Source organism: Marmota monax, unplaced genomic scaffold, assembly GCF_021218885.2.
Source record: "Marmota monax isolate L192 unplaced genomic scaffold, Marmota_monax_Labrador192_F-V1.1 WCK01_AAM20220418_F8-fsc00105, whole genome shotgun sequence".
In the NCBI taxonomy this organism is placed as follows: domain Eukaryota; kingdom Metazoa; phylum Chordata; class Mammalia; order Rodentia; family Sciuridae; genus Marmota; species Marmota monax.
The window spans coordinates 1,115,795-1,141,027 of NW_026692947.1; the positions used below are offsets into that span (position 1 = coordinate 1,115,795).

At 49.1% G+C, this 25,233-nt stretch overlaps 1 protein-coding gene across 2 annotated transcripts; it reads right to left on the minus strand.

The window, feature by feature from the left end:
- Window positions 1–3,610: 3,610 nt before the first annotated feature.
- Window positions 3,611–25,233, minus strand: Rab7b (RAB7B, member RAS oncogene family). Of its 2 annotated transcripts, XM_046452279.2 has the most exons (7): window positions 25,036–25,233; window positions 19,440–19,555; window positions 19,117–19,185; window positions 18,475–18,601; window positions 17,564–17,779; window positions 10,611–10,736; window positions 3,611–5,691 (listed from the first exon to the last, which is right to left on the minus strand). In XM_046452279.2, the coding sequence occupies exons 3-7, from the start codon at window positions 19,167–19,169 to the stop codon at window positions 5,614–5,616; spliced, it is 600 nt and encodes a 199-aa protein (XP_046308235.1). In that variant the 5' UTR covers window positions 19,170–19,185; window positions 19,440–19,555; window positions 25,036–25,233; the 3' UTR covers window positions 3,611–5,613. The 2 variants fall into 2 exon arrangements, with proteins under 2 accessions (XP_046308235.1, XP_046308234.1); XM_046452278.2 differs by lacking the exon at window positions 19,440–19,555 and having other exon boundaries at window positions 25,036–25,232.

A 25,233-nucleotide genomic window follows, 5' to 3' on the forward strand; every position in this document is an offset into this window, starting at 1 on the left:
GAGACAGTTGGGTGGACAGGCCCTGGTGGATGTGAGGTGGAGGGAGAGGAAACCTCTTCTCCTCTGAAGGACGAGCCCAGTGGCCCCTCTGGGGACTCACTGATATAGACAGGCTCTCAGCGCTGTAACTGCCCACCTGCCCGTCCCTGGCGCCCTCATCCCTCTGTTCCCGTGTGTCCTCCAGCCTGATGGCCAGTTATCATTTCCCTTCCACACACTGGTAAGACCTGCTAAGCCTCTGCTAACTCGTTACCCACACTCACCAGACACGCACTATCCACACACACACACACACACACTATGGCACACACACGCACACACACTATGGCACACACACGCACACACACTATGGCACACACACATACACACACACAATACCACATACATACACAATACCACACACACTATGCCACACACACATACACACACACTATACCACACACACATACACACACACATACACACACACTACACTACACACATACACACACACTATACCACACACACACATGCACACACACTATAGCACACACACACATGCACACACACTATAGCACACACACATACACACACACAATACCACATACATACACAATACCACACACACTATGCCACACACACATACACACACACTATACCACATACACACACATGCACACACACTATACCACACACACACATGCACACACACTATAGCACACACACACATGCACACACACTATAGCACACACACGCACACACTATGGCACACACACGCACACACACTATGGCACACACACATACACACACACAATACCACATACATACACAATACCACACACACTATGCCACACACACATACACACACACTATACCACATACACACACATGCACACACACTATACCACACACACACATGCACACACACTATAGCACACACACAAGCATGCACACTATATCACACACACACTATACCACACACCCACGTACACACACATACTATACCCCCACACACATACACACACACTATACCACACATACACTATACCCCCCCACACATACACACACTATACCACACACTATACCACACACATTCATGAACACACTCTATACCACACACACAAACACACACTACACCACACACACACAATACCACACACACTATACCACACACACACACCTTACCATATACATACACGTTCACACACATTATACCCCCCACACGTACACACAGATACTATACCACATACACACACATGCACACACACTATACCATACACACACTATACCACACACACACATGCACACACACTATACCACATACACATGCACACACACTATACCACACACACAATACCACATACACACACATACACACACTATACCCCCCACACGTACACACACATACTATACCCCCCACACATACACACACTACACCACACACACACATGTACACACACACTACATCACACACATACATACACACACTATACCACACACACACACACACACGCACATACAATCCTGGCCTGGTACAGGTCTTTGCCCTCCACATGAGCAACGCTCTGCCAGCCTGGTCCCCTGCCTCAGCTCGTGTCCTCAGGAGGCTGCAGGTGCACATGGCCTCTGCCACAGCCAGGCCTGTCGTGTGCCAGCTTCAGTTAGTTTTGGGTGTTGCCGTCGGTTTAATCTGGGGTCTCCCCTGGATTGTGCGCCCCGGGAATAAGGCGACCACCCTCTAGGTGCCTGCCATGTGCCCCGTTCCTCAGGGAGCAGTTCAAGGAGTCGTGGTGGTGACGGCAGGGGGCAGGCCAGCATGCGGGCAGCGTAGGTCAAGCAGCAGCAGGAGTGAGGCATTCCTCCAATGCCCCTCCCCCTGCAGATTGGCACCCAGCTGTGCCCAGCCCAGGTTTATTTGTTGATAAGATTTGGCTCTGTTTTTCCCCAAGCCCCAAGGGCATGTGCCACCCAGAGCCCTGTGCTGGATTCTTCCTCAGCAGCAACAGCCCGGAGCAGGGCCGCCATGGGTGTCAGCAGCCTGGGCCAGGGGGATCTCGTTGATCCAGATCCTCTTCTTTGAAAGGGTGGTGATGAAGGGTCCCTGGGACCTGTTGCCACAACCCCCACCCAGCCCCCAGTGGGTACCACGGTGACAGGCCAAAGCCACAGCCTCCCTCTGACACCCCTCCTGTGCCAGGAGGGGCGGGTGGTCCACAGGGTGGGCCTCTCAGAGGACTTGCCTGCCAGCTCAGTTCGCCCTGCCTGGAGACCTGTTGGCATGTCCCCTAGCTGTGACAGATGAATGCTCTGGGTCCTGAGACCCCCAAGTCCCCACCGCGTTTGGAACATGCTGTCCAGGCCTGACTCTGCAGAAGGTCCAAGTATGTGGTGCGGCCTCGGCTGGGCCTCAGGTTTGGGCTCTGGCCAACGCTCAGCCTTTTCCCTTCAAGCTGCGGCCCAGGAGGCCTGGCCAGTCTCCTGTCATTCTGGAAGGCACTGACAACTAGTTGTTGTTCAGGGCTCACTTCATGGTTGTAACCAACCAGCCCTCAGAAGGACCCATTCCTGGTTTAAGCCTCTGTTGTTGTCACCTTGAAATTCTAAATAATTTTCAAATAAGGGACCTGGCATTTTGATTTTGTATTGGGCCCTGCAAATTATGTTGCCCATCTTGGTTTATTTTTGTTGTCTGCCCTTTAGTATCCTTTGCATTTTGAACTATGTAGATGTGGTTGTTGGTGTGTGTGTGTGTGTGTGTGTGTGTGTACGGGGGGTGGTACTGGGGTGCTGTACCCTTGAACTACATCTCCAGCCATTTTTATTTATTTATTTTTTATTTTGAGACAAGGTCTCACGGAGTTGCTGTGGTTGGCCTCAAACTTGCAATCCTCCTGCCTCAGCCTCCTAAGTCACAGGGGTTACAGGTATGCACCACTGTGCCGGGTGTAGATGTGGTTTTTTAAATTTAAAAAGTAAATACAATCATCTTTCCTTATGTGCAGAGGGAGAAATTCCAAGACCTCCAGTAGGTGCCTGAAACCATGGATAGTGTCACACTCTCTCTCATTATATGTGTTTCCTCTACATTCATACCTATGAAAAGTTTAGTTTATAAGTTAGGCACAGTAGGAGATTTACAACAACTGATACTAAAATAAAACAATTATAATGATATATTATAATAAAAGTTGTGTGAATGTATATTTCAAAATATCTTGTTATGCTGTCCTCACCCTCATCTCGTCCTGATGTGAGATGATACAGTGAGATGAGATGAAGTGAGTTTAGTGACATGGGCATGATGACATTGGTGTTAGAAGCACATAAGGGTTCCATGAACACTAGCACTTGGTACTATGATAGTCAATCTGATAATAAACATGACTACCAAGTGATGAACGGGTGGGTAGTGTATACAGTGTGGAAACACTGGACAAAGGGATGGTTCACATCTGGGCAGGATGGCATAAGATTTCGTCACACTACACGGAATGGCACAGGACTTAAAAGTTATAAATAGTTTCTTTCTGGAATTTTCTATTTAATATTTTTGGTCCACCATTAACTGTGGGTAACTGAAACTGCATAAAGTGAAACCGTAGACAAAGGGCGACTACTGTCCCACACAGGATTAAAAACACGGAAAACATTTATTAGTTGTTGTGTACAAATGGTCTGTATGTCCACTGTGGTACACAGCTGATGCTACCCACACGTGACACATCAAATCCACAGTGTGACTGACTCCCAGGAGAGCCAGTGTGTGCAAAATGTCATCCCATGAGGGCATGTTGTCCCTTTCTGGGACTTCTGGAGGACAGATAGAGGTGTGCTGCTTTTCTCCTGTGTTGGACCCAAGTATTGAGCCAGGTCATATTTCAGAGTTAGGTGGAGGGGAGGGGCTCCCCAAACCCTTGCTGATCACCCCAACTCCCCTCCCTCTAGGTAAATCTCTAGAGGCAGATGACACCTGCAGTCATGAGCTAATATCTGCAGCTTTGCTTGGAACTCAGGAGACTTCTATAGAGACAAGGAGACGTCTGTGGTGGACATGAACTTGGCCATCGGAGATCCTGAGAGGTCATCTTGTTCACTTCTTTCAGGCTGGGCTGTCTTATCTGTGCTGTCTGAAGCCACAGATAAGCTTCTGCAGGGACAGAGGATCCGGGAGCTCCCCAGGCATCTCATTGGAGTATTGGTCTCTGATTCTGATTTCCTGCCTGAATCAAGTATACTGCAGTTTTTGCCCATTTCTTACTGTGTTTAAGAAGTTTGAATTCTTTTGCCTCACGAATCTGGGTGATAATGCCTAGAACGTGGGAGCAAACTTTGAACATTGAACTTGGCCAGAACACCAGCTCCTCAAGTGTCCCAGGAACATCCACCTTCTGCTGAGCTTGGAAACGGAGGAGTACTGCTGCCCTCTGGTGGCCAGTCAGCAGAGCAGCAAGGCACCCTCTGCCAGGGGTCAGGTTGGCCTTTGGGACAGCAGCTTTGAATCTTCAGGTAAATGAATGTCCTTTCACTGTTCATTGAATACAGCAATCTGGTCCTTGCCTCAGGGTCTCTCCCTTGCTGTTCGCTCCCATGGAACACACTTCTTTAGTGGCAGCTGCATCTCTTTCTCTAGCTCACAGGCCAAATGTCACCTCCTCAGGGAAGTCCTCCTGAACCACTTTGTCTAGAATCGCACCTCATCACAGCCCTGTCCATGTTCTGTTGCCTTGTTTCACTTTGTTCTTGGCACTTACCTGCTTTTTGGGAACACCTGTATAAGTTCTTATCATTGCCTCCCCCCCCCCCAGCTGTCAGTTCTGGGAGATCAGAGCTCTTGTCCAGACCCCAGGGCAATTAACATAGTAGATGCTAAACAATATTTTTTGAAGGAGTAGTAAACGCATATCAACAATAGCCACTGAGATGTAGGTGCAGCTTCTGGTCCTTAAAAATCACACCTTGACATGGGCAGGCACCTGCCTATCACCCCATTGGACAGATGAATAAACTGAGGCTGGAGAGATTTCTGTGAGTTGTCCTGAGCACCCAGCAGAGGGGAATGAAGAGAGTCCCTGGCAGCTTTCCTGTGCTCCCTCAGTCCTCTACTCCAAGGGGAGCCTCAGGGCTGCTGAGCATCTTCTGGGAATGGAGGCAGGCCCTGCACGTGGGCTCCACACCCTCTCTCCTTGGCCTGGTTACTGAGGGAGGCCGAGCTGCATCATGGTCTTGTGGCTTTGGGGGTGTGAGGCAGGAAGGAGCAAGGAGACCAGTCCACAGGACGCTAGGAACAGTGGCCTATCTGCAGAGATGAGTTCTGGAGCAGGATTGTGGAAAGAGCAGGCAGAAAGAAAGCTGGAGCCATTGAGGAAACTGTGACTCCTCCAGGGCCAGGAGTTGCTTGTGACATTCTGGGCTTCATCTGGGGCCCTGGGGGTGCAACCCTGTCCTCACTACAGTCTGCCCCAGGCAATGGCTGCTAGGATTCTGGAGCCAGCATGGTCGAGGGCTCTGAGAGCCGAGCCTTTGCCTCCTGGGCTGAGCGTGGGTTGGCAGCGGGACCGTGGGGGGGATCCAGCCGGGATGAGTGGGCCCAGGGCAGGCTCTGTCCCCTGGGTGTCCACAGCGGGGGCCTGGATGTCAGCAGCATCTGCTCTTTGCCTGGCCTGGCACGAGTTTGATGGAGTCTGTGAGGTGATTCTCTAGGATTTCTCGATACTGGGGAAGGAAGAGAGGAGTTAGCATTTTTGGCCTGAGAGGCAAAGACCACCACTGCCCTGCGTCATGTGGCTCACGGAGGGCCGGCATTTTCTTTCCTCTCCATGTTACTGTGGGGAAACTGAGGCCCAGGGGGGAAGCCACTGCCTTCCCACCAAGCCCCTTCCTGCCTGCTCCTCTGCCCCTTCCCAAGTCCAGAGTAGTTCAGTGGCTGGGTTAGGAGCCCAGCCAGGTCCTATAACTTCCCATTCTCCAGAAGGGACAAATGAGGGGACGTTTGGGCTCAAGCAGAGATGATGACAGCTCACTCCTCTTCTCTGGAGACTTCTCCCTGCAAATATCCCAACACCCTGACCTTCTCCCCACCATCCGTCAGGGGCCACCTCCCACCCTCTTCCTGCTGGTTGTCCTCCCCAAGTCCAGGGAGTCCCCCAAACAGACTCAGTGCCTCTGCTCGGCTCCTCGCTTCCCTGCCTGCTCTGCAGACTCCCCTGTCCCTACAAGGGCCCAGGAAAGGCCCTTTGTCTGATTTTCCTTTGATAATGGCATCAACTCGTTCCTCAGATCCCTGCAAAACCTCTTGAGCCTGGAGCCGGTTTTTCCCCTGTAATTCTGTTCTCCAGGTCCAGGGCCTCGGGCAACTTGTCCATCTAATTAAACTCCATTAGGACACAGGGGTACTCTGACGTGTGCATCAGAGGAGAGCGTGTCCTCACCCCCTCAGCCTGGTCACCGCAGTGGCCTTGCCTTTAGGTCCTGCATCCCAAGCACCTCATAAAGATGCCGTGGTTTCATGGAGCAGCAGCTAGCCAGCCCTTCCCCCCCACCAGATATGGTGACATGGTGACTGCTCCTTTCCACAAACAGAACTGGGCCTGCACGCTTCATCTCCTGCCCCTGACACTGGGCCTGAGAGCCCCAGGTGGACACTCTTGCTGACCTTCTAAGAGAAAACCATCATCTCAAATCCAGCAAGCAGATAGGTGTGTCTTCTTTAATTATGAAAGGACTCTTCATCATATTTTGGAATAACAAATACCCAGATCCTGGAATATGGCCAAGTGGGAATAATAAAGTCACCTACCTACTTTTGTCCTTGGCAAAAATGTTAACGGAGCACCTACTTCGGGCCCTCTATAGATGGCTTGCACATTGCTCTTTCTAGTCTAGAACTCCCCACAAAACTTAGATGTCTCCACCTTGTGTCTCAAGGACCCTCCAAGGCAATGTTCTCAAAGATACCTCCTTATCTCGTGCTCTCCTGGAGCCTTGCTTTCTCCTCTGCTTCCTGTCTAGACTAATGGCATTGCTAGTCCATGATGCCTCCATTTACATTTCTAACCCTGATCCTAATCCTAACCCTAACCCTAACTCTAACCCTAAACCCTAACCCTAGGGCTAATCCTAACCCTAACCCTAACCCTAAACCCTAAACTTAACCCTAACCCTAAACCAAAACCCTAACTCTAACCCTAAATGCTAATCCTAACCCTAAACCCTAACCCTAACCCTAAACCCTAACCCTAACACTAAACCCTAACCCTAACCCTAAACCCTAACCCTAACTCTAACCCTAACCCTAACCCTAACCCTAACTCTAACCCTAAATGCTAATCCTAACCCTAAACCCTAACCCTAACCCTAAACCCTAACCCTAACACTAAACCCTAACCCTAACCCTAAACCCTAACCCTAACTCTAACCCTAACCCTAACCCTAACCCTAACTCTAACCCTAACCCTAACCCTAAACCCTAACCCTAACCCTAATCCTAACCCTAAACCCTAACCCTAAACCCTAACCTAACCCTAACCCTAACCCTAAACCCTAACCCTAACCCTAACCCTAACCCTAACCCTAAGATAGACCATCATTAGCTCCTGACGGTTCTACCTTAAAAGTCTCTTCAGTCCACTCCCTTCTTACCATCTCTGTCCTCTCCTGCCTGGACTATTGCAGTGGCCTCTTTGTCACCTCCAGGGCCCACCTTCTCTGCAGCATGAAGCTCCTCTGCTGAAAACCCTCAGGCATAGCTCCTATTTTAAAATAGCTGTTATTTTATTTAACCCTCACAACCACCATGAGAAAGATATATTAACACTGTAAAGGTCAGGGAGTGGTGGCTTAGAGCTACTGCATGACTTGCTCAAGGATACTCTGTGAGCAGGTCTAGAGCTGGGATTTCAAGCCTGATGTCCTACATCAGAGCCTGGTTCTTCCCACTCCCCTTATCGAATCAGCACCTCTCCTTCCCAAACCTTCCCCCAGCTGGTGTGAAGGAGCCCACAATCTCCCTGGGAGGAAGGGCAAAGACCTTGTAGGACCTGACCTGGAAAACTCTTTGCCAGGAACAGTGATACAGTGACTCACACCTGTAATTCCCACAGCTCTGGAGGCTCAGGCAGGAGGATCACAAGTTTGAGGCCAGGCTCAGCAACTTAGTGAGGCCCTAAGCAACTTAGTGAGACTCTGTACTATAAAAAATGAAAAGGACTGGGGATAGGTCTCAGTGGTTAAGTACCTCTGGATTCAATCCCCAGTATCTACTCCTGAAAAAAAAAAGCCCTCTGACCTCAATATATGTTGCAAACTTCTATTTCACCCTAAATGCCCATGCAAAATTACTTTCTATGCCCTGGTATGTCTGTCTGAATGTGAAAATGTTTCTCTTGCAAATTTCTGAGTAGCACAGACACTGCAGAAAGATGTGCCCTGTTGGGCTTCGAGGAACTGGGTGGCCCCTAAGGGCCCTGAACAGTTAGCAGCACTGACCAGAAATCATGGATCTTTGGCATGAAGTCTGTGCTCCTGGTGGGGCTTACGAGGCCTCTGTGATCTGGTACTGTCAACCTTCGTCAATCAGCATGTGTCCCTACACCTGCATCCTTCAGTGACATAATTCCCTCCCTTGCAAACTCCACTCAGTTGGCGCCTCACTCGGCCCCAAGTTCATGCCTGGGCCGGGGACCTGCCCTCTCTCTCTGCCATTCTTCTCCTCCTGCTCACACCCCCAGTGGCTTATCATGTCCACTGGCAAACTGTGAGTTGCCTGTCAAAACCCTGCTCACTTGCCACCTCCCCAAGCAGGCATCCTCCTTCACCCTGGCCACCAGCTACTTGAATCAACCTCTGTCCTTAATCACGATCTCCTGCAGCGGGGACTCCATTCACTTTGTGAATGTCTTGCTCTCCTGACCCCAAGTAGTGCACTGAGGTTTTTATCTCCAGCCCTGGCCTGACAGCCCAAGAAATGGTTATGGAATGAAATTAATTTTATTTTATAGATGAAGAAACTGAGGGTCAGACAAGTCATATGTCCTGCTCTGGGGGGTCCACCCGCAGGCCCTCAGGAAGGACTCAAATCTAGGTCAGTCTGACGCAGTCACCACGCTTGTCACTCCCAGACTTCTGCTCAGTCAATTTCCTGCATAATTGTGGGGGACTGACATGGAATTGCTGACTTATTCTTTTGCCAAGGAAAGATGTTAAAAGGAACAAGCGGACAAGCTCCCATCTACTAATGGCACCACGTCATAACCCGTGGCACAGTAGGAAGGACATAATTGAACCCTAATTCAATAGGAAAGACATCATTTCAAGAATAAAGGACACTCTCTCCTCTAAAAGGACAGATGCTAACCACACAGGGACCCTGGCCGTGTGCTGATGGAAGCTTCCTTGTGACTTAGCGTTTGGTAATAACTGGAGCGATTGTGGGGTATTTATCCCAGGTCATGGTAGAAGGGAAGAGTTAGTGTTCCTGGGAATGGTGGGGACAGGTACACCTGCATGGTAGGAGCCAGCTGTCCCGACTGTGTACTAAAGTCACACGTTTTGACCGTGCACGACGAGGTGGACACCCGCTGCTTCCCTCTAACCAGAGAGAGCAAGGTTGGGAATGGGAGCACAAGCCAAGCCCTGGGGGAGTGGGGGGGGCGGGCAAAACCCCAGATCCGCGCAGCGCTGTGAGGGTGGCAAGCTCGCGCCTTCTCCCTGGGCAGCCGCTAGAGGTCGCTGCGGCCCCTCTCCACGGTGCACAGCCCCCAGCGGCCAGAGCGCCTCACTCCTGGACAGTAGGTAGCTCCGGGCCAGGCAAGCCCGTGGGGTCACCTACAACGACAGGATGATGGCAGATGCTTCCACTCAGGGAAAGCCTCCAATCCCCCACCCGCATTTGCTCATTCCCTCCATTCCTCTCATTGCTGGGATTATCCTCTCCCTTCTTTTAAGAGGTCCAACTGATTAAAGGTGTCAGGCTCATCCAAAAAAGATAAGCCCCCACACATCAAAGCAGCATTAAAATCCTGCTCCCGCTTCTAGGCAGCCTTTCAAGATCTCCCCTCCTCTCTCTGGCTCCCTGTCTCAAGCGGGGGTTGTGGTGTGCCCTTCCCACTGAGCCAGGGCTGAACTGCAATTGCTTCTGTGGTGCCTAGCATGTATCCCACACTCAATGCATGCTTGTGCAGCCATGGCACCGCGGGGTCTGGGTCTGGTCATCTTTGGATTGGAGGATGTCAGCAGCTCTGCAGGCTGGGTATTCTGCTTGGATAAATGCCTGTCTCCATGGAGCTCCTGTCCCCCCCATGAGGATTAGTCTGGATAAACACTTCTCAAACGCTTACTAAAATTAGAATCTTCAGGGGTAAGGCACAGGACTGGAATTTTCATATTCACTGCAAAGAATCTTGATAACCAGACTCTGAGGCCGCTGATGGCATATTCTGTTGCATTTTATGCCTCTAAAATTTGTGGTCCCTGAACTGTTGAGGCCACTTAGTGGATAATTCACCAAGATGATGAGCACGCTGTCACACGCACATCCCCACCTGGACCAATATACTCTTTTCTCCTGGAAGCCCCTGGGATTGCTGAGCCTAGGGGCAGTCCTAGCCAGTGCCACCATCATGCCCCTCACTCACCCGCGACAGAGCCCGGCTAGCCAGCACCTCGAAGGCTTGCACCACATTGATGTCATTTTTGGCACTGACTTCAAAGTAGGGAATGTCCTTCTCTTTACACCAGCCTTGGACTACCTCCTGGGGCACCTAGGCAAGGAAGAAAAATGGTCACCATTCCTGTATCATTGCCACTGCCACTGCCATGAGCTAATATAAACCTCTCTTCTTCATAAATTACTTAGTCTCGGGCATTCTGCTATAGCAACAGAAAACGGACTGAGAGAGTCATTTCCCCATCTCCATCACATGGCGCCTATTCCCACCATGGTTACGTCCCCAGCCTTGTCATACCATATTACCACCATCACTCTTATTTGTCAAGAACCTTCCACATGCCTATACCTACACATCTCAACAGAGATCTAGTTGAGATAGTTCTTATTAGTTCCATTTTACAGATGAGAAAATAGACCTTAGGAATGAAAAGCTTTGCTCAGAATCTATGTATCTGAGCAGGATTTGAACACAGGCCTGGCAGAATTGGAGTCCATTCATATGCTGCTTCCTAACATCTAAACCAGGAGCTTCTTCCTGTCATTGACTCCTTGTTTAGTCCTACGAGGGGAGATGGCCATAACAGACACAAGCCAGGAAGGGCAGGGAGGGAGGACTTCCTCTCCCCAACCCCCCTGCAGCTGAACAGACTGCTACTCAGGAGACCTGTTGCTGGGCAGGAACTCGGCTCCCTCCTGGCCCTTTTTCTCCAGGGTAGAGTTTGGGAACACTTAAAAAGCTCTGGGCCAGGCACCGTGTTAAGTACTTTATCATATTTTAACTCAGCTGATGCACTCACTCTCACTATGGAATGGTTATTATTACTCTACTTTATAGACAAGTACAATGAGGCTCAGAGAGGCCCAGAGACATGCCCCACATCACACAGCTGAGAAGGCACAGCTTGGATGCAATCCCAGCAAAGCATTCTCCTGGCACCTGAGCTGGCTTCTGCAGGACACTGCCTATGAATCCTGCTTCTCCTTTTCTGTTGCTCCCACTGGACTGTGGATTCCTTGAGCTCAGGGTCAGGACCCTTTTAGTGCTTGGCCTGGGACATAGGAAAGACATCTCCCAAATGCAATGGCTGATTAGAGTCTGGGGGTGTTGGAGGGGAAAATGTTCTGGCGGCACTTTGGATTACTTCCAAAGACAACCGGTACCACTGAGTTTGGTGATTCATTGGTTATTTGGGGGGGGGGGAGATGAATACATTTTGGAGTGCTCGCTGTGCCTAGTGATATATAACTGTTACTTCAATTCATTTAAGGGATCCAAGATCTCTTTCTTGGGGAGAAAGGACCGTTCTCTTGAACGCGGTGCAGGCAGGAAGAGATCCAATTGCCTCCTTCAGTCCTGCAGATTCTGGGAACGCCATGATGTCCACTGTCTCTTGGTCCTTGCTCCCCTAGACCCAGGAGTGGCAGTAGGTCTAGTGGCTCATGTTTTTCTTTTATAATGCTTCCGTTGTCCCCCGCATGGCCTTGGCACTGTGAGGCTTGTGACCCGAGACTGAAGGGTGATGACTGAGACCGGTGAAGCAGTCTGTTCTTTGGGTGCTGCCTGTCAGTCCCCCACGTACTGTTAACTTGAGCAGAGCAGGGGCAATCTCCAGGCCGTAGTCATGGCCTCTGATCTCCGAGCCTTTGGGAAGAGGAATGTTCTGTCCTCTGGGGCATAGATGCTCAAGGATCAAGAAACCAAGTGGTGACCAAGCTCAGGGAAAACCCTCAACTATCTGGAGGAAGAATCAAGGCTGACTGAGCTGCTGGTTAGAATCATCCTCATCAGTGACATGCATGAGAATAAATGGTCATTAGAAATCAGCACACTAGCTGAGTACCATGGTGCACACCTGTAATCTTAGCAACTAGGGAGGCTGAGACAGGAGGATTGTGAGTTCAAAGCCAGCCTCAGCAAAAGTGAGGCAGTAAGCAACTCAGGGAGACCCTGTCTCTAAATAAAATACAAAATAGGGCTGGGGATGTGGCTCAGTGGTCGAATGCCTCTGAGTTCAATCCCCAATATATCCCAACTCCCACCACAAAAGAGAAAAAAATCAATACACTGAACTTTGATTACATTTTAGGCGCTCAAAGGACTTTGTAACTTATAAAGCATTTGAAGGCAAAGTCTGGACTTCAACTTCTTACAGTTCCTTCCTTCTTTCAGTCCTGCCCCCTGCCCAGCCCCCCTCCCCCCCAGGAGTTGAGCATTTAACTGGGCACAGGGTGGGAAATCAGGAGCTATTGTGAAGTTGAAATGAAATGAAAGTAAGGTGACTGTTTCTCCAGGAGGCAGTGGGATTCTTTATCTTTCATGGCATTAAAAGCAAAAGCTCAAGATGGGTGCCCAAGGTCTCCCAGTGACACAGCAGGGAAGGCATGCTGGCAGTGGTAGCCCAGCCAGGACAGACATGTTATCTCATTTTCCCCTGCTCTTTCTCTGTTTTTGAGGAGTGATTGAATACAAACTTCAATGTACCACTGGAGATTATGTTGCAAAGTAATTTTTTTTAATCTCTCTCCAGGACTCCCCGCCCTCAGAGAGCTGGCCTGGGAAGGAAGCCACACAGACAGGGCTTTTTGGTTTTCTCTGCCAATTTCAGCCTCAGTTTCATATTTTTAAAGATTGTCTTATCTTTTATTTATGAAGTATATATTATTTATAACATTATTTATAACTTTGAAAATAAATTCCAAGTATGGTACTTGGGGACATAAGACACAGGAGAATTTTAGAAGAGCCACTTCCATTAATTTTCATTGTGGTGGACAACAGATGCTTAACAATTTTCTTTCTCTGTTAGGTTTTTGCTCATTCATTGGAGGACAAATGTTGGAAAAAATTAGTCCAGTCTGCATCATGTATTTATGATACTTTTCCAACTCTTATGCACTTAAAATGATGGAGAGCATAAATGCTAAAATTAGCAGGTCTAAAATTAATTAGTAAACCATCAAACTACTACTAAGAGTAAAAAAGACTATTTTTAGAAAACATGATCTTGATTATATGGATTGATGGTAAGTCAGAAATTCCCTCCCTGAGTGCAGAGCAAAGGACTCACATCCCTGTTAATAAATTCCTTGCAGCGTATATATATATTTGCAGAGCTATTCTAATAAATTAATATATATATAAATATTTTTAATATTGCTTTTTGTAGAAGTAGTTGGAATTTTAAAAAGTTAAGTCAGTAATTTCTTTAGGATCATTCTGGCTACATGTAAAGCAAAACATATATATATATATATATATATATATATATATATATATATATGCATGTTTTTATTGTGGTTAAATATACATAATATGTAATTTAACATTTTAGCCATTTTTAAGCATATAATTCGAGGGCATTTCTGTTGCCAGGCAACTGTTCCCACCACTTAGCTCTAGAACTTTCTCATCTTCTCAAAGCTAGCAACGTATTTTTAAATGTTATTTTCTTTTTATTAAGTAGGAAAAGATACTGTGTTTTCCAACTTGCCCCTTAGAGATAATAAGGAGGATAATAATCACAGAACTTTCTTTAATTCTCAAATAGCCTCAGGGAATTCATGTTCTGGCCTCTACTCCACAGAGGAAGAAGCTGGTAGGGGCCGGGGATGGGCATGGAGTGTGGCTAGCCAAGCTCTAAGCCACCATGTGCCTCCCAGGTATCTCCCTTTCAGCTGGTCCTCTCTACTTCCTCACACCCGGCCAGGGACTGGCAGGCCCCTGGCAGGGCTCCCAGCCTCCCCTCCTAGGTCTCTGGGTTAAAGTCCCTCTGCTCTCCCCCACCCACTTCCTCCTCTCCACTTCCCTATTGTCACTTCATTATCAATGAGCACTTCCTCTCCTCCAGTGTCTGCTACACACCTCCGTCCAGACCCTTCCCCTGGCCCAGCTGGTGGACTCTGGACTCCAGCACCCTCACTTTGCCTCCCTGTCTTGGCTGGCCTGGGTTTTTGGGGGGGGCTGCTGCTCCCCCTCTTGCTGTCTCCAATGATGCTAGACCCATAGCGCTCTTGACCATGGATGCTGAAGAGGGGACTGGCTTGCCTGGTGCCTCATGGCTTCTTTCAATCCTTTCTTCTTCCTCTTTCTGCAAGCTCAACCCTCTCCCCTGTGATCTGCACCTGGCTTCCTCTCCTGCCAGGTACCCCTCGTTCACTGAACTCGTGAGATCTGCTGCAGCTTGTTCTACCCCGAGTGCACGGTTACCTTGGATTCCTTCTCCCCAGCAATCTCTCCACTTCAGCCTCTTCTTCCCAGAACCAGACCCGAGGCCTCTGTAAATATCAAAGCTTTTTGGCCTCTCATTCTTCCATGACCATAGTCTCCTTTCAACTCCTGTGTGCCCTCTCCGCTGTCCTGGTCTCCAGCCTCTGGCCCCCAGCCCTCAACCCTCCCCTTGTCCCTCTCCTTTCCCTCGTGGCTCCTCAGAGCCCTGTCATCTCTACCCTTTGACTGCTCTTGCTTGGAGAAGCCTCAGTCTCAGGTCCCTTCTTCCTGGCATTTACCCCAGGCAGGGCTGTTGAGAAAGAACACACCAGTGATTCCACTTCAAGTTCACGGTCTCCTGCTTGGCCAGCACTCACATCTGTTCTTGTCCTTATCCTTGATGGGCTCCTCCTCTCATTTCTTTTAGGGGCAACTGTTCAAGCTCTATGATTTCCTAAGGCTCTTACTTGGTTTCCTTCCTCTCATCAAAAGGTGGCACCTCTTACTTCACTGAGAAAAAGTCAGATTCTCAGCCTTGAACTCCCTGGACCTTGAACCTTAAGACTCACAAACATATGAAACAAAATGTTAAAATGGATGTTTGTGGGGTGGCATGACTGCTTGATAGACATCAGACATGAAGTGAGTTGGGAGGCAGACCACCCCGGGGAACACACACATTTCCAAAAGCTCATAACCAAGGGTCTCTTCATTGACACGAAGGCTCATGGAACGGACATTGAAGAGGAGGATTAGAAAGGTTTCTTTTGGAGAAAGTTGTGTTGTGTGTGCAACTACCCCTGCCTCCCACAAAAGGGGGAACAGATAAGGCTCCACCTGGAGTCAAATGATGGCTTTGTGGACCGTCACCAACACAGACCCTGGAGTTTGGTGGACATAGTGGACTGGATCTGAGATAGAAGATGACTGGGGTGGAGGGAAAACAAAGTCCCCGCAATGGAGCCGGAGTCACCCTGTGCCTTGAGGTGTGGCTCTACAAAGGGACAGCCCGGTTGGAGCTATCAAGAGGACTGTTTGAGGGAGGAGGTGACTCCAGTGGCTTGGGAGATGGCTGAAAGTCAGGAGTTGAGAAGGGACAGTGAAGTATTCCTGGAGAAGGCTTCTCAAGGACCCAAAGGAGTGACCCACAGAAGAAAGCTTGTCACCATCACGAGGCCCAAAGAGAACACAGAACCCTCTGGTGACAGTACCCGTCAGATAAGACCTGCCCTGCTCTCCCGACCACACAGGGTCCGACACCTGTGATCTCAGCTAAGGGGGTGGGGTGTTGAGGCATAAGGTTGGCAATGAGACTCTCCTCTGCAGCTGTCCCAGTGGGGACAAAGAAAGGGAGCATTTTGCCTCTGCATGAACTTAGGGCTTTGTTAGTCAGAGACTGGATATTTGTGATGAGAGAACTGACACTGGGTTTCCAACGTGAAGTGACACAGAGCTGACGCCTTCTCGCTAGTGTTCCCAATATGGACTTCCCTTTAGAGCTTTCATTCTTATGTCTTCCACAGCCTGCTTGTCCTCCCCAGCTGCCTGGGGCTGTTCTCCACGTCCAAACCCAACATGCCTGCCTCTGGCACCAGAGACTCCCCCGTACGTGTGGCGGCTCCGTTGGAAGAAGCACCTTCTCCTGCCTCCTTCCATCCATCAACATACTTCATCGTGCCAAGTGATGCCTCTGACCTCCTATCACTTTTCTCTCTGAGCCATTGTGAAAACAGTTCCAACACGATGATTCACTTCCTCACTACCTTTCTCTATTTGAAACACCAAGAAAACTTATTTCCAACAGCTTTTTTTTTTTGGAGGGGGGAGGGTGGGGGTATTGGGGATGGAATTCAGGGGCACTTAACCACTGAGCCACATCCCCAGCCCTTTTTATATTTTATTTAGAGACAGAGTCTTACTAAGTTGCTTAGGGACTCGCTAAGTTGCTGAGGCTGGCTTTGAACTCACGATCCTCCTGTCTCAGCCTCCCGAGTTGCTAGGATTACAAGTGTGCACCACTGAGCCCAGCTCAAACAGGTCTTTCGGGTGTCATTGGGACTTGGATTGGTGCAGAGCATTTTTAACAAATTAAGGCTACTTTTATTCTTTTTTCATGAGCAGGCAAGGATTAAAAGAGCTCTCCACTCAATGGCCCCATGATGGTCAATACCTACTCTCAGGGCCACTGTGATCATGAAGCAGTCCAGCTGTCAAGTGGTTAATCATGATGCTGAATGTTCCTATGATGATTAAAAAGTGGTTTATTTTCCCGAAAACTTTCAGATCCAAGAATTTGTAACTGCAGACCCCCTACTTGACCATGGCAGAAATGCTGTTCTACAGGTTAATTCTATTTCCACTGAGACTCCCATTACATCTGAGGTCTTCAGCCCTTGATTCCCTGTATCTAGACAGGATCACCTGCAGTTCTCAATTCACACCATGCTGTGTCTTCATCCTGGAACCCACATCTTCTAAGAAGCCTGTCCTCTATTCTGGACTTGGACAGATGCCCCTTCTTTGGCCTCTCCATTTCTCCAAGGTGTATCTCTATAATTGCATTTACCATCAATAACTGTTTTTTAAAGGGGCTGTATTCACTACTAAACTATGGAATTCTTGAAATAGGGACTGCGCCTGATTCAGCTCTGCATGTGTGGGACACGTTGGGTGCTGATATAAAATTTGTTGAATGAATGAATGTACAATACCTTCCTGTCTTCCAGGTCAATTTTGTTCCCCAGCACCACCATGGGGTAGGACTGCTCCATAGGGATAATCTTGGCCAGAACGTCACCCCGCCAGATATCCAGGGCTTCAAAGGACTCCAGGTCGGTGACATCAAAAGCCAGGATACAGCCATCAGAGCCTTTGTAGAAGGTGGACACCATGGAGCGGAACCGCTCCTGACCGCCTGTATCCCAGATCTAGAAGGGAAGAGCAGCCACCCCATGAGGCTGTGGTGAGTGGCTGGAGGGAGGTACAGTCAGGTTACCTCATGCCAAACCTTCCTTTTCTGGGCAGAGAGGAAAGCCCCAGTTTACGTTCAGGTGTGTAGGGGCCTTTCACACACAGGTGACCTGAGCTTCTCGCCCTCGCACACTACAACACCTTTGCAAAAACATTTAACTCCTGGGAGAATTTTCACATCTGACCTCTCATTTTGCCTGTGGGTCATCAGGGCAGGCATTGGACTTAGAAACATGGACTTTAGGAGCGACTGGCCCAAAGCCACCACCAATTTTTCCAGGGAAATTTAGAAGAAAGGCATAAGGTCTCCTAAGAATTGAATTAGTCCTCTTCCTTCTAGATTAGGCACCAGCATCTTTTTTTTCCTTTGTCTACAAAGAGCCAGACAGTAAGTATTTTAGGCTCTGCAGGCCACACTCTCTCTGTTGCAATTACTCACTGTCATTGAGGTAGAAAAGACAGTAAGTAAACAAATGTATGTGGCTGTGTGCCCGTGAAGAGACCAGATCTGTCCCATGGGTTGAAGTTAGCTGTCTCTGCTCCAGGCCACTCTAACTCTGAGCTCACTTGGCTACACCTGGATGTGCAGGGAGTGTTGGTGATTTTCAGGTGTATACACATTGAAGAGGGAAAGAGAGAATTAATTGCTCACCTGCAGCTTCAAAGTTGTGTCATCCAGCATGATGATCTTGGAGAGGATGCTGGCCCCCAGTGTGGTCTGGTATTCCTCATAAAATGTCTTGTGGACATATTGGTGAAGGAGGGAGGTCTTTCCCACTCTGAGGAAAAGCCCAACACATGTGAGCGCACACCTACAAACACACACACACCTGCCCAATGCCATTCTTAGAGATGTACCATCCCCTGATGTTGCTATCTCTCCCTGAGATTCTGGATTTCTATCATCTGTGGTTCAGGGACCACACTTGGAGGAGCAAGAGACTGGGGAATGGTTTCTAGAAGTAGAAACCAAACAAAGGAAGCAGAGAGATCTGGAGAGAGCTGAAAATCCCCATAGCAACAGGCAGGTCCTTTCTGGGTGTGGCAGGTGGTGGGAGGGCAATTGCTGAATGTCTTGCCAGATCCTCGAAGCTGGTTACTATAGTGCTGGGACCAAACCCATCATTTACTGCCAGCTTTTTCTCCTAACTCAGCTTCCTTCCTTGAGGTGGGTGCACTTCTCTGTCACCCACCTCCAGGGACCCTGGGCGTGGGTGGGAGCACATCACAGAGGCCCCACTGCCCTGGCAATGCTGCTTCCAGAATCCCAGACCCCGAGCTCAGCTTGGCTTACCCAAGTGCTCCGACAATGATGAGCTTCAAGTCCACCTTCTTCCGAGGATTCATGAAGTGGCTTCAGAACCTGTAGGAAAGAGGTCAGAGGTCATCTGCATGCTGGCCAGTGTCTCCTGAGACCACTGACAAAGAGGCTGGTCTCTGCTTTCCTCTCCTCTTTTCAATGTGCAGATCTCTGCACTGGGCCTAGGATGGAGGCAGGGCTGTTCTCTGAAAGAGGCATATGAGTTAGGAACCCTTACACTTCTTTCCTCATTTCCCTGGGGGCCTCCCTACAAGGCTGGAGGGGCTGTGAACCCTCAGGAGAGACAAATCACTCACCCTGGAAGGAGGAAGGCAACCCTGCTCCGAGAGGCAGCTTAGAGTGCCAAGAAGGCAGGACAGGGGTGAACAGAGGCCTCACAGACAGTCAAGCCTAGAGCCAGCGATGGAGGGCACTGTGGGAAGAGGAGATGGGGTGGGCAGGACAAGGGGTCCATTGTCAGCACTGCTCAGAGGCTTTGAATGGAAGACCATCCCTTCCCAAGCCCGAGGTGAGGCTACAATTGCAGAATCAAAAGACTCTTCTCTACTGCAGCTGGTGGGGGGTGAGGTTGGTAGATGTTACTGGAAAGCTACTTGGCAACAAGCATTGAAAGCCTTAAAAACGTCCCAGACCTCCACTTCTAGGAATCTGTTCCAAGGAAGTAGCCAGAAACGTGAGCAGAGACCCTAGTTCAAGAATGTTCTCCATGGTGTTCTACACATTTAACGATAAAGAAGTAGTTAAATCACAGCACACCATGAACTAATAAGCTGTCATTAAAATGGAGTTTTGAGCATCTTATGGTAAATGCGTATGTCCTAGGTTCTAAAAAGAAAACAGAGGATGCTAACTAAGTTGTACATATAACATCACTCCAAATAGTATGAACTGATATTAAAGTTGAATTAGTAAAACATCCTTTTTTTTTTTTTCCTTTATGTTGAAGTGCTGAGGATTGGAGCTGGGGTCTTGCAAATGCTAGGCGAGTGCTCTACTCCTGAGCTATGCCCCCACCTCTCAACTTATTGTTTTGAAAGGCAACATGAACGCATTATGAAATGGCTAACTCCAACTAACGAACACAGGCTCTGCCGTTTTCTTGTGATGAGAACATTTAACAAAGTCTAGACCCTGGGAGCAGCACAAGATGAAGCACGCAGGACACCTCTGCAGGGAGACGCTAGGTTAGAAGGCACAGGGCCAAGGGACACAGGAGAAAGTGAACAGTCCCCGAGAGACACATGGAAAGTATGGTAGAAACTCAATCGAACCAGGCCCTGAAGAAATGAGGCATGTGGTTGGAGGCACTGTTTCCTGGGGAGGGGATGATGAAGTAGGCCAAACCCTGGAAAGGTTGAATGGAGACAGCGCTGAGTTGCTTCAGGGAGAGGGAGGAAGCCTGGAGAGGAAGCAAGATGGGCCGTGCGTAGGCCACACTTATTCATTCATTCATTCAGTAAATATTTCCTATCCTTCTGACCTGTAGGGGAAAGGAATGAACCCTGGCTGGCATTTTGCAATGGTGTCACTGCCCACAAGGGAAACCAGCCAAGGGAGACAGTGACTCAGAAGCTCCTAAAAGGCACGGATCTGTAAGCATCCATGGCCACTTTGGAAGGGGACAGCATGCCAACTCAGCTTGGAACACCAATGCGATGCCTTAGGAAAGGGAGTCAGAACAAAAGGGAGGAAGGAAGAAGGGGTGAAAGAAGTGGCAGTGGCTGAGCACTTGCAGAGGGCTCTCTGAGGAGCTCCACAGATGCAGGAGGTCCTCACTCCAAGAAGTGAGGCCTTGTCACTCATCCAAGGCCCCAAGGTAGTAAACAGATGAGTTCATGTTCCGGTCAAAGGCCAGAGGAGGAGTTTTTAACACTCTGTTGCCTTCGGATCCTCTGAGTTCAAGCCCATGGAATCTGTGTGCACAGGAATCCAGAGCACTGAGCTCAGGTTTGGTGACCTCCACAAAGCCCCAGGAGAACAAGAGGAGACAGAGGGAGCCAAAATGTCAAAGAAGCACAGAGGGCAGAAAGGGAACTGAGACTGCAGAATAGGACCTACCACTGGGATGCAAGCTCATCATGCTGAGGCCGAGGGGACACTGTAAGAGTCATGCACGTTGCCCGAGTATGTCTCATACTACAGGCTAACGGTTACTGACAGCTGAGAGCTTTAAGAATATGCAAATAAGCAATATGCATATTGTGTGAGGGTAAAATGAATGAATTCATCATTATAATACATTGAACACATTATATGTTATTATGATCCCTTTAGTGGCACAAATGAAGGGCTCAAGAAATTGTTAGCAGTTTTATCGGCTGCAAAACCAGCCTGTTAGATTGACATTATTATTATCATCTCTGTTTTACCATCTCTTTTTCATCTTTACTGAAGGAGCAGACGTTTATAGAACTTAAGCAGCTCATGCCTGGAGACATAAAGCCTACAGAGCAGAGTCTGGATCTGGAGCCCGGGATTTGAATCCACGTCTAGTTCCAGATACCACTCCTTGCCCTTCCCTCTTTTCCCTCCCCTTCCCTTCCTTTAGACAGAGTCTCACTAAGTTGCCCAGGCTGGCCTCAAACTCCTGGTCCTCCTGATTCAGCCTCCTGAGTTGCTGGGATTACAGGTGTGTGTCCCACAGCACAGACTTTGCCCTTGACTGGGAGAGTCTACTGCCCAGCTGCAAAACTAGAATGAGAAGTATACACCTTGCCCTTGGTGCCCCTGAATTATAATCTAAATGTCCATAAAGAGAGCCTTTCCACATAAATTCAAATTGGAATACCAGGCAGTTTTAAAAAGAAGTGATAAAGTGGAAAGATACACATGGTTATTTTAGTAGGGAAAAAACTGAACATTTGGTGTAGTTTGATTGCAATTGTACAAAAACAACAACACTTATGTGTGACTATATGTTTAACATTGCACATATGTTTATCCTGTAAACATGGAATGTATGGAAAGACACACCACATGATTAATAAGAGGGCTGGAGAAAGGTAGATTAGATACTAAGAGCCATCATTTTATTTTATATTTCATGTATGTCTGGTTTTAAAATTTGTCCCACAAGCCTAAATTATTTCTGAACATATAATACATTATTATGAGGTCTTCCCTTTGGGTTTTTTTTTCTGTAGTTAAAACTATAAGGTAAAGTAACCTCTCTTTTAAAAAGAACTGATGGCAGCCCAAAGTCAATTCAGAGTGACTTCCTAAAAGGATGAGTCATTCTGACGGCTGGGGCAGGAGAAAGTCTGCCTGGTACCATGGAGTGATCATGAGTATGGGGGTCAGAGCTCTCATCCCATCCCCGCACATCTGTGACCTAGACTGAGTTGCTTAATCTTGGGGAGTGTGTTCCCTCATGGGTAAACAAGAGGAGACAGAGACATCTCATGGCTGTGGCTTCTTCTGAAGGTGGCATGTGACACATTCTTATAACAGGCTTCTCAAGTTGGGAAAGATCCAGATAAATGTTTAACAACTGGAAGAAGGAGAGGGATTTGCAGAGGCCAGATGTGCAGTCTTGCCATTTGCTACGGTATAAATTTGCCCACCAAGGCTGATTTCAAGCTACCGGGTGGCACCTGCCCACCACAGCAAGGACCTTAAAGGTCATTGAATCCCATCTCCCGCTGGTGCTTGAGCCACATGTATGAAAACACAGAGCCAGCCCTGTCCCATGGAGCTTCCACTAGGGTTGGATGTCTCCTGGGGCCACACAAAAAAGGCTTGATTCCTTTGCCACGTGCCAGCTCTTCGTAGAGTTGAGGTCTTTCCTTTGGATTTTATTTTATTTTATTTTTTTGCGTCTTTTTTTCTACTCATGCTTGTAACTTGCCTTGTCTTATGAGCTCCCCTCCCACTCCACCACCCTGCCCCTCCCCCATGTGCCTTCGAAATGTACCACCGCTGCAGGTTCCCCCACGCCACTTTCACGAGGGCTGACATTTGCTGAGGCTGCTAGTTAAAAATAGCCTGGTTCTGTGGTCCAGGATCAGCAGCAGCAACAGGAGAGTGACGGGGAATGACTCATTGTAAGAGAGTGACTGTCACTGGCTCAGGGTAGGCACCAGGGTTCTCCCTGGGAGCACAGGCTTCAGACAGTGGCTGAGATCCCTTTCCGTGTCCTCTCTACTCTGCCATTGGGCTAGGCTGTTGGCCATAGTTGTCCTTTTAAGCTTCTTCCTGCCCACATGGCTGACTCAGATGCTCCAGAGCAGGACACTGTCCCAGAGGCCAGGCTGAGTCATCCTCCCTGTTAAGTAACAGCAAGGAGCAGGCGTGGAGTGTGGGACTTGCCTGTAGCCAGCCCAGGTCCACACAGGGAGGACTCACTCCCCATCGAATGTGACCAGCCCTTCTCCCCCTCTTGCCTGGCAGCACTTCCAAGCCTGAGCCAGGCCCTGCCCACGTGCCCAAGCTACAGCATGGCTATATCCCTGTGAAGCAAGAGCGACTGAGTGATTGCCGAGCCCTGGGGTCCAGGAAGAGTCCTTCAAGAACTCTAAACCTTCTCCATTCTTGCCTTCCCACTGCCCTTCTCTCCCTCCTCCACCGGTCCCAGCCAGAACCCAGGCGCAGTCTCCTGCCTCAGGTGTTAGGTGAGGTGTCCTCTGTTGACCAAGAGACCAGGGACCTGGGGCAGTCTCCGCCCCCAGCACGTGCTCTTCCTCAGCTTCCTGTCCTGCTCTTTAGTACCACTCCTCCCATCCCACACCTCGGAAAATGGCAAATATCCACCTAAAAATTATGGAGTCAAGTCTGGAAGAAGGGAAGGGATTTGCAGAGGCCAGATGTCCAGTCTTGCCATTTGCTATGGTATAAATTTGCTGTCTGTGAAAAGAGGCTGTCTAGGGAGCCCGAGGCTTTGCTGCCTCCCAGGAATGAAACTCAGCCGTAAACACCCAAATCCCAGCAGGTCCAGACCTGTTCCCTCTGGGAAGTGCACCCATAGCCCTGGTTTCAGGAAGCTCAGCATTTCTGTCCTTTAAGTTGTCTGGATGTATTGGTCCTATCTCCCCAAGTAGATGGTGTACCCATCTGATATAGGGCATATAGAGGCTTCCATAAGCACCCCTCCATTCACCCGTCCTCCATCCACCCCCCAAGCCACCCAGCCATCCACTCAGTGAGCACATGTAGTGCGTCCCTATTATGCACCAGCATAATGTAGGTCTGAGTATATTGATAAGGACCTTTGTGGTGGGGGGTTGATCGGTAGGCCCCATGAAACTATTTCTATGAATACATAATGCCTAGCAATTATACAGCACTTGCAGTTTAAAAAACACTGTGATACCCCGGTGGATTCCTGGGTCAAGGACTGGTTGGTGGCAAGCTGGACTCAGATCTGTTTCTGTTCATCGGCTCACCTAGCAGTGCAGCCCTTTGCCAGGAAGCATGTTTCTGATTTAGAAGAAGAGATAATTTCCTATTTCTGGGAACTCAGCTTTCCCTGATGAGATCCTCTGACCCACCCAGCTCCATGCCAGAAGGAACCCTGTCCAGGTGGCAAGGGGACTCTAGGTGTGACAGGACCCAGTCCTCTTGGAGGGCTCCAGTTCCCTGCAGGCCCTGCAGGTTTGGAGCAACAGCACCACCCTCTACTGACTCAGCCAGCTGTGGCAGCTGCCAGGCATGCCGGCCCTTGCGTATCCCCCAGCAGGGCCCCAGTTCCCCGGGAGGGTGGGGAAGTCCTTTCTTGCCACCACGCCCAGTCATTTCCCCAGGATGGGGGTCTTTGGGCTGGATCTAAATCTGCAGCTGCCAGATTCTAGGCCTCCTCCTTGTACCCTCTACCTCTACTCCTCCCCTCAACACCCAAATAGCTCTGGGGGCTGCTGGACAGACAGATGGATAGAGACAAGTTTCCAGGGCACTTACAGATGAGGCTGTAGCACTTGGCCTCCGAGGGCAGGTGGGTGCTGTCTCTGAGTCTGGAGGTCTCTTCTTGGAGCAAAGGTCTCAGCTGAGCCAGAGAATTAAACGGCTTTGGGAACCTGAAAGACTTTGTTAGCCAGCTACTTCCCTCCGAGTTTTCCTCCTCTCCCTCTGCGCACAGACTTGGGAAAGTTGCAAAAG

Bases quoted from the DNA above. Each gene is read 5' to 3' on its own strand.
- Rab7b (XM_046452279.2), bottom strand. From the start codon at position 19,169: ATGAATCCTCGGAAGAAGGTGGACTTGAAGCTCATCATTGTCGGAGCA. The intron at 18,602-19,116 runs GTAAGCCAAGCT...GCTTTTCCTCAG, and splicing joins ATCATTGTCGGAGCACTTGG to AGTGGGAAAGACCTCCCTCC. The intron at 17,780-18,474 runs GTGAGCAATTAA...CTTCCCTTCTAG, and splicing joins ACACAACTTTGAAGCTGCAG to ATCTGGGATACAGGCGGTCA.